The sequence below is a fragment of the Electrona antarctica genome, assembly GCF_951216825.1.
Source record: "Electrona antarctica genome assembly, chromosome: 12".
In the NCBI taxonomy this organism is placed as follows: Eukaryota; Metazoa; Chordata; class Actinopteri; order Myctophiformes; family Myctophidae; genus Electrona; species Electrona antarctica.
Window position 1 is genome coordinate 2,329,475 of NC_136793.1, and position 10,000 is coordinate 2,339,474.

The 10,000-nt window shown below is 46.0% G+C and overlaps 1 protein-coding gene across 1 annotated transcript in view; it reads right to left on the reverse strand.

Moving 5' to 3' along the window:
* The window catches only part of LOC306933685 (extracellular matrix organizing protein FRAS1-like), a gene marked incomplete at its 5' end in the record, with an annotated part of 57,454 nt that overhangs the window by 21,816 nt on the left and 25,638 nt on the right, over window positions 1-10,000 (reverse strand). Inside the window, 4 exons of the mRNA XM_079515995.1 lie at window positions 2,741-2,848; window positions 3,306-3,456; window positions 8,264-8,395; window positions 8,740-8,822. Coding sequence (XP_079372121.1) covers window positions 2,741-2,848; window positions 3,306-3,456; window positions 8,264-8,395; window positions 8,740-8,822 — 474 coding nt within the window. The remainder of the gene's footprint in view (window positions 1-2,740; window positions 2,849-3,305; window positions 3,457-8,263; window positions 8,396-8,739; window positions 8,823-10,000) is intronic.

Genomic DNA, 10,000 nt, shown 5'->3' on the forward strand with positions numbered 1-10,000 from the left:
TGGTACATATACAGTTAATATACGGTAACATACAGGTGTGATGGTACATATACAGTTAATATACGGTAACATACAGGTGTGATGGTACATATACAGTTAATATACGGTAACATACAGGTGTGATGGTACATATACAGTTAATATACGGTAATATACAGGTGTGATGGTACATATACAGTTAATATACGGTAACATACAGGTGTGATGGTACATATACAGTTAATATACGGTAACATACAGGTGTGATGGTACATATACAGTTAATATACGGTAACATACAGGTGTGATGGTACATATACAGTTAATATACGGTAACATACAGGTGTGATGGTACATATACAGTTAATATACGGTAATATACAGGTGTGATGGTACATATACAGTTAATATACGGTAATATACAGGTGTGATGGTACATATACAGTTAATATACGGTAATATACAGGTGTGATGGTACATATACAGTTAATATACGGTAATATACAGGTGTGATGGTACATATACAGTTAATATACGGTAATATACAGGTGTGATGGTACATATACAGTTAATATACGGTAATATACAGGTGTGATGGTACATATACAGTTAATATACGGTAATATACAGGTGTGATGGTACATATACAGTTAATATACGGTAATATACAGGTGTGATGGTACATATACAGTTAATATACGGTAACATACAGGTGTGATGGTACATATACAGTTAATATACGGTAACATACAGGTGTGATGGTACATATACAGTTAATATACGGTAACATACAGGTGTGATGGTACATATACAGTTAATATACGGTAATATACAGGTGTGATGGTACATATACAGTTAATATACGGTAATATACAGGTGTGATGGTACATATACAGTTAATATACGGTAATATACAGGTGTGATGGTACATATACAGTTAATATACGGTAATATACAGGTGTGATGGTACATATACAGTTAATATACGGTAATATACAGGTGTGATGGTACATATACAGTTAATATACGGTAATATACAGGTGTGATGGTACATATACAGTTAATATACGGTAATATACAGGTGTGATGGTACAATTCGGGAGTTTACGGGAGTTTGTTGGAAAGATTAACGGGAGTTTCCTGTAATATACACATCCGTATTCCATGCTTTTTTGCGCAGTGATAGTTAGACAATGTTATCACACGTAAAGATGAAATTACCTACCTAGGTTCCATCCTGGAGGCTAATCTTTCCGGTGATAAAATGGCCACCAACGTCTAGATACTTCCTTAATGTTAACGAAGTCCACAGCACCAGAGGGAGTGCAACAAACCATGTACAACCCAGATTCGGCACAAGGGACTAAATTATTTTCGCTCTTATGCCACCAAAATGTGGAACGCCCTACCAACAGTCATTAAGACATGCGAATCCCTTGACTCCTTCAAAACCGCTCTCAAAGGGCACCTACGGACGGCTGCAATTCGAAACTGGCCCCCGTAAAATCTGAATCCCCCCCCCCGCCCCTTTTTCCTGTATATCTTTCTTTTCCCTTTTTACCTCCTTTATGATGAATTCCTGTTCTGTTTTTTGTCATTGGACGATGCAAAAACGCTAATCCACGCCTTTGTTTTTTCTCGGCTTGATTACTGCAATGCACTTTTTTCTGGACTGCCTAAGAAAACAACTGACAGATTACAACTTGTCCAAAATGCAGCAGCCAGAGTTTTAACTAGAACTAAGATGAGAGAACATATTACTCCAGTTTTGGCTTCACTGCACTGGCTTCCGGTTGTTTTTAGGATTGATTTTAAAATTATTTTACTTGTTTATAAAGCTCTCAATGGTCTCGCACCTTCCTACCTACATGACTGCCTGCCTAAATATGTCCCAAACCCCCTAAGGTCTTCCACTGCTGGCCTGCTCGCTTTGCCTAAAAAAATGGCAACTCAAAAATACGGCGAAGCAGCTTTTTGCTGACGGCGTGGAACAAACTCCCACTGTACCTTTGACAGGCAGCCTCTGTAGACATTTTTAACAGCTCAAGACCCACTTCTACACTCTTGCTTTTAATTGATCTTTTAATTTTCCTTGTTATTCATGTCCTCACTGTATTGCATTACTGCTCTTGTTTTTTAATGTTTATGCCTTGCTTTTCTTTTTTTCTCCATTGCTCTGTAAAGCACTTTGAGCTGCATTCATGTCACGAAAGGTGCTATACAAATAAAGTTTTATTATTATTATTATTTATTAAGATACAATAGCCTACAATAGGCTTTATTCTATAAGACCTACTAAAAGGTACAATATGCTTTATTCTACACCTACTAAAAGGTACAATATACTTTATTCTACACCTACTAAAAGGTACAATATGCTTTATTCTACACCTACTAAAAGGTACAATATGCTTTATTCTACACCTACTAAAAGGTACAATATACTTTATTCTACACCTACTAAAAGGTACAATATGCTTTATTCTACACCTACTAAAAGGTACAATATGCTTTATTCTACACCTACTAAAAGGTACAATATGCTTTATTCTACACCTACAAGGTACAATATGCTTTATTCTACACCTACTAAAAGGTACAATATACTTTATTCTACACCTACTAAAAGGTACAATATGCTTTATTCTACACCTACTAAAAGGTACAATATGCTTTATTCTACACCTACAAGGTACAATATGCAAGCTGACATGTAATGACTGGAGTCACGTCTGTATTTCCTTAAGGCCGGAGGACCAACCTCTGAACTTGGCGTGCGTCTTGAACTCGATGACCAGCCGCCCGTCCTCTCGGATGTAGATGCGTATGATCTGCAGTCTGGCCGACAGCACGCTGTCCGTCTGGATGCCTGCACAGGTCAAAGGAAAGGTCAGAGGTCAGAGGTCAGGTCAACAGGTCACATCCATGCTGACCCAACACGGCGGGTTACTAGTGCTCTCTGTATCTCCTGTCCCCCCTCCCCTCCCCCTCCCCCACCCCTCTCCTCCTCTCCCCCCCTCTCCTGTCCTCCCCCCCCTCCCCGCTCCCCCCCTCTCCTGTCCTCCCCCCCCTCCTCTCCTGTCCTGTCCCCCTCTCCTGTCCTCCCCCCCCCCTCTCCCCCTCCCCCACCCCTCTCCTGTCCTCCCCCCCTCCCCCTCCCCCACCCCTCTCCTGTCCTCCCCCCCCCCCCTCTCCTCCTCTCCCCCCCTCTCCTGTCCTCCCCCCCCCCCCCCCCCTCTCCTCCTCTCCCCCCCTCTCCTGTCCTCCCCCCCCCCCCTCTCCTCCTCTCCCCCCCTCTCCTGTCATCCCCCCCACCCCCCCCTCACCTGTCCTCCACAGCACGGTGTCGTAGAAGAAGGAGAACTCCATCTCCGTGTGATGCTCCAGGGACGCCCAGCCGCGCGGAGCCGTCACATAGATGTAGGACACGTAGAGAGGAACCTGCACCGTCAGGAAGGACTGGGCCGAGTCTCTGACCTGTAGAGACACAGACACACTGTAGTAACGCGTCGGGTCTGCCTACACCTCTCAGCTGTTATAAAATACACAGTAACGTGTCGGGTCTGCCTACACCTCTCAGCCGTTATAAAATACACAGTAACGTGTCGGGTCTGCCTACACCTCTCAGCCGTTATAAAATACACAGTAACGTGTCGGGTCTGCCTACACCTCTCAGCCGTTATAAAATACACAGTAACGTGTCGGGTCTGCCTACACCTCTCAGCCGTTATAAAATACACAGTAACGTGTCGGGTCTGCCTACACCTCTCAGCCGTTATAAAATACACAGTAACGTGTCAGGTCTGCCTACACCTCTCAGCTGTTATGAAATACAAAGTAACGTGACGGGTCTGCCTACACCTCTCAGCCGTTATAAAATAGACGGTAACGTGTCAGGTCTGCCTACACCTCTCAGCTGTTATAAAATACACAGTAACGTGTCGGGTCTGCCTACACCTCTCAGCCGTTATAAAATACAAAGTAACGTGACGGGTCTGCCTACACCTCTCAGCCGTTATAAAATACACAGTAACGTGTCGGGTCTGCCTACACCTCTCAGCCGTTATAAAATACACAGTAACGTGTCGGGTCTGCCTACACCTCTCAGCCGTTATAAAATACACAGTAACGTGTCGGGTCTGCCTACACCTCTCAGCCGTTATAAAATACACAGTAACGTGTCGGGTCTGCCTACACCTCTCAGCTGTTATGAAATACAAAGTAACGTGACGGGTCTGCCTACACCTCTCAGCCGTTATAAAATAGACGGTAACGTGTCAGGTCTGCCTACACCTCTCAGCTGTTATAAAATACACAGTAACGTGTCGGGTCTGCCTACACCTCTCAGCCGTTATAAAATACACAGTAACGTGTCAGGTCTGCCTACACCTCTCAGCCGTTATAAAATACACAGTAAGACCCATTTAGACCTCAGGACCATTCTACAAACGTATTCTAAATCCTGACAGTTTTCTGAAAAACCTCCCATGTTTCTATGTCAGTGGTTCTCACAGGGTTAAACCCTATGTTTCTATGTCAGTGGTTCTCACAGGGTTAAACCCCCATGTTTCTATATCAGTGGTTCTCACAGGGTTAAACCCCCATGTTTCTATATCAGTGGTTCTCACAGGGTTAAACCCTATGTTTCTATGTCAGTGGTTCTCACAGGGTTAAACCCTATGTTTCTATGTCAGTGGTTCTCACAGGGTTAAACCCTATGTTTCTATGTCAGTGGTTCTCACAGGGTTAAACCCTATGTTTCTATGTCAGTGGTTCTCACAGGGTTAAACCCTATGTTTCTATGTCAGTGGTTCTCACAGGGTTAAACCCTATGTTTCTATGTCAGTGGTTCTCACAGGGTTAAACCCTATGTTTCTATGTCAGTGGTTCTCACAGGGTTAAACCCTATGTTTCTATGTCAGTGGTTCTCACAGGGTTAAACCCTATGTTTCTATGTCAGTGGTTCTCACAGGGTTAAACCCTATGTTTCTATGTCAGTGGTTCTCACAGGGTTAAACCCTATGTTTCTATGTCAGTGGTTCTCACAGGGTTAAACCCTATGTTTCTATGTCAGTGGTTCTCACAGGGTTAAACCCTATGTTTCTATGTCAGTGGTTCTCACAGGGTTAAACCCTATGTTTCTATGTCAGTGGTTCTCACAGGGTTAAACCCTATGTTTCTATGTCAGTGGTTCTCAACCTTTTTCAAGTCAAGGACCCCCCATCTGAAAATATGTAGTTCCAGGGACCCAAGCAAGCAAAGATATGAGCTAAAAATGTTCGCTGTGAAACCATTATATTCAAAGATTTGCGCCGCATTTTCACGATTTCTCAAAAATAGCAGATCTACAAGCTTGTAGATCTGTATTAAAAGTTTGTTTAATATCCTACTATAAATGCGCCACGTCTCTGTGTGTGTGTGTGTGTGTGTGTGTGTGTGTGTGTGTGTGTGTGTGTGTGTGTGTGTGTGTGTGTGTGTGTGTGTGTGTGTGTGTGTGTGTGTGCGCGCGCGCGTGTGCGTGTGTGCGCGTGTGTGTGTGTGCGGGTGTGTACGGTTGTAATGCACGTAACTCGAGAACCGTTTGACCCACCAACTTCACATTCGACACACGCGTTCCACACCCCCCCACAGGGAGTGCAGTGCCAGGTATCGAGTCAGTCGGACCCACGGTTCACCAGAACCACCACAAAAGGCTCTGCTCAGAGGTTATTTAATCCATTAAATCAGAGGCTATTTAATCCATTAAATCATAGCGCCCAGCGGAGCACATTTAGCGACGGACCGGATGTTATCCCGGATGTGGCTGTAGCAGCTAGATGTAGCCAAAACACTCTAGATCGACAACAACGGGAGGTATGATTAATTCTAACTACCGACTGGACCGCGATGGGCCGTCTAACACATGATCTTTTCTTAGAATTGGACGCAATGATTTAGATCAAGAGTTATTAACATTTTAACATTTTCGATCTCGTCGGCTAAAATGGGGGGGGGAGGGGGGGGGGGACATTTTCGATGACGTCCCACCGGGAAATAACATTGAGTGTTGAGCAACAGACGCTCCCAGCCTGTGGAGCGATGCGATCGGTTTTGATATCAATAATCTCCGTCCTTTTGATCAATCTCCGTCGTGAGCGATTGGCGTTACTAATTGATAGGACGGAGAAGTCCGTCCTGAGCGCTGGGCGATACTAATTGATAGGGTGGAGAACTCCGTTCTGAGCGCTGGGCGATACTAATTGATAGGGTGGAGAACTCCGTCCTGAGCGCTGGGCGATACTAATTGATAGGGTGGAGAACTCCGTTCTGAGCGCTGGGCGATACTAATTGATAGGACAGAGAACTCCGTCCTGAGCGCTGGGCGTTACTAATTGATAGGGTGGAGAACTCCGTTCTGAGCGCTGGGCGATACTAATTGATAGGGTGGAGAACTCCGTCCTGAGTGCTGGGCGATACTAATTGATAGGGTGGAGAACTCCGTCCTGAGCGCTGGGCGATACTAATTGATAGGGTGGAGAACTCCGTCCTGAGCGCTGGGCGATACTAATTGATAGGACAGAGAACTCCGACCTGAGCGCTGGGCGTTACTAATTGATAGGGTGGAGAACTCCGTTCTGAGCGCTGGGCGATACTAATTGATAGGGTGGAGAACTCCGTTCTGAGCGCTGGGCGATACTAATTGATAGGGTGGAGAACTCCGTTCTGAGCGCTGGGCGATACTAATTGATAGGGTGGAGAACTCCGTCCTGAGTGCTGGGCGATACTAATTGATAGGGTGGAGAACTCCGTCCTGAGCGCTGGGCGATACTAATTGATAGGGTGGAGAACTCCGTCCTGAGCGCTGGGCGATACTAATTGATAGGACAGAGAACTCCGTCCTGAGCGCTGGGCGTTACTAATTGATAGGGTGGAGAACTCCGTTCTGAGCGCTGGGCGATACTAATTGATAGGGTGGAGAACTCCGTTCTGAGCGCTGGGCGATACTAATTGATAGGGTGGAGAACTCCGTCCTGAGTGCTGGGCGATACTAATTGATAGGGTGGAGAACTCCGTCCTGAGTGCTGGGCGATACTAATTGATAGGGTGGAGAACTCCGTCCTGAGCGCTGGGCGATACTAATTGATAGGGTGGAGAACTCCGTCCTGAGCGCTGGGCGATACTAATTGATAGGACAGAGAACTCAGTCCTGAGCGCTGGGCGATACTAATTGATAGGGTGGAGAACTCCGTCCTGAGCGCTGGCCGTTACTAATTGATAGGGTGTAGAACTCCGTCCTGAGCGCTGGCCGTTACTAATTGATAGGGTGTAGAACTCCGTCCTGAGCGCTGGCCGTTACTAATTGATAGGGCGGAGAACTCCATCCTGAGCGCTGGCCGTTACTAATTGATAGGGTGGAGAACTCCGTCCTGAGCGCTGGGCGTTACTAATTGATTGAACGGAGAACTCCGTCCTGAGCGCTGGCCGTTACTAATTGATAGGGCGGAGAACTCCATCCTGAGCGCTGGCCGTTACTAATTGATAGGGTGGAGAACTCCGTCCTGAGCGCTGGGCGTTACTAATTGATAGGGTGGAGAACTCCGTCCTGAGCGCTGGGCGTTACTAATTGATAGGGTGGAGAACTCCGTCCTGAGCGCTGGCCGTTACTAATTGATAGGGCGGAGAACTCCATCCTGAGCGCTGGCCGTTACTAATTGATAGGGTGGAGAACTCCGTCCTGAGCGCTGGGCGATACTAATTGATAGGGTGGAGAACTCCGTCCTGAGCGCTGGGCGTTACTAATTGATAGGGTGGAGAACTCCGTCCTGAGCGCTGGGCGTTACTAATTGATTGAACGGAGAACTCCGTCCTGAGCGCTGGGCGTTACTAATTGATTGAACGGAGAACTCCGTCCTGAGCGCTGGGCATTACTAATTGATAGGACAGAGAACTCCGTCCTGAGCGCTGGGCGTTACTAATTGATAGGGTGGAGATCTCAGTCCTGAGCGCTGGGCGTTACTAATTGATAGGGTGGAGAACTCCGTCCTGAGCGCTGGCCGTTACTAATTGATAGGGTGGAGAACTCCGACCTGAGTGCTGGGCGTTAATAATTGATAGGGCGGAGAACAGCTCTACCCTGGGTTAGGGTTAGGGGGGTACCGGTACCTGGAAGTCAGTAACCCAGGGACAAACAGCTCTACCCTGGGTTAGGGTTAGGGTTAGGGGGGTACCGGTACCTGGAAGTCAGTAACCCAGGGACAAACAGCTCTACCCTGGGTTAGGGTTAGGGTTAGGGTGGTACCGGTACCTGGAAGTCTGCGGTGACGGAGCCTCCACAGACGTCGATGAGCTCCGTCATGTCGTAGTAAGCGTCGAAGGTCCAGATGCAGTTCTTGAGGTTGAGGTGCTTGTAGAGCTGGATGCTCTTGGCCTCGCGCACCTTGGGGGGAAGTTACTCAAATGATCAATACTGCAACCTAGAAGTACTCCGTTACAAGTAAAAAGTCAGGAATTCGAAAACGAAAAGTAAAAAAGTAGAAAAGCGCTGGCTTGCAGTGTACTTAAAGTACCAAGAGTAGGAAGTACTCACTATGCAGAGTGGGCGCGTTTCGAGTTTTCAACTGTATGCAAATATTTTAATAATTGTAGTGGAGTAAAAGTACAATAGTTGGATCCAAAATGTACTGAAGTAGACATTGGAAATAAGTAAAGCACATATACTTTAAAAATGTTACTTAAGTACAGTACTAAAGTACATGTACTTGGTTACTTTGCGCCACTGACCTTGGGGTCGAACTGGTACGGCCGGTCGAACCCCGGGCCGAGGGAGATGCTGTCGTACGACACGTCGTCCAGGAAACCCGAATCTGCGGGAATAAGGAACGCCAGAACGGAGGGGGGAAGAAAAGGTCGTCAGAGGCAGCACATCAGTTAAAGGGTCGTCAGAGGCAGCACATCAGTTAAAAGGTCGTCAGAGGCAGCACATCAGTTAAAAGGTCGTCAGAGGCAGCACATCAGTTAAAAGGTCGTCAGAGGCAGCACATCAGTTAAAGGGTCGTCAGAGGCAGCACATCAGTTAAAGGGTCGTCAGAGGCAGCACATCAGTTAAAAGGTCGTCAGAGGCAGCACATCAGTTAAAAGGTCGTCAGAGGCAGCACATCAGTTAAAGGGTCGTCAGAGGCAGCACATCAGTTAAAAGGTCGTCAGAGGCAGCACATCAGTTAACTGCAATCTCTAAATCCCTTCTCAGAATGAGGTGTTTGAACACCAGGGTTGATTTCGTCGACTAAAACTAAGACGAAAAAAAAGAAAGTTTGTCGACTACTTTTTTTCACTGACAAAAACTAAATAGAAACTAAATGAAAACTAAGCTATGACGACTAAAACTAAGACTAAATATACTGACAATTTCGTCAAGAAATAAAAACTAGACTAAAATGTTAGGAAGGGACTAGTGGAAAAGAGATCCAGTATAAGTCATTTTACACGTGGTTGCATGCTGAAAATAGCAGATCTACAAGCTCACAACGCGTCGCAGCTCACAACGCGTCGCAGCTCACAACGCGTCGCAGCGCGACATCGGCTATTTTCAGCAAGTGTAAAATCTGCCATTATGACGGCATCAAGGCCCACCAAAATACATTTTAGTCGACTTAAAATCTCGTGACATTTAGTCGACTAAAACTAGACTAACACAAAGACATTCCAGGTGACAAAAATGTGACTAAAACTAAATAAAAACTATGCAAAAGACTATGACCAAAACTAAAACAAGTTTTGCTGCCAAAAGCAACACTGTTTGAACACTGCTATCCTGTCAGACACATTGAGGTAACACTGCTATCCTGTCAGACACATTGAGGTGACACTGCTATCCTGTCAGACACATTGAGGTGACACTGCTATCCTGTCAGACACATTGAGGTGACACTGCTATCCTGTCAGACACATTGAGGTGACACTGCTATCCTGTCAGACACATTGAGGTGTTTGAACACTGCTATCCTGTCAGACACATTGAGGTGTTTGAACACTGCTATCCTGT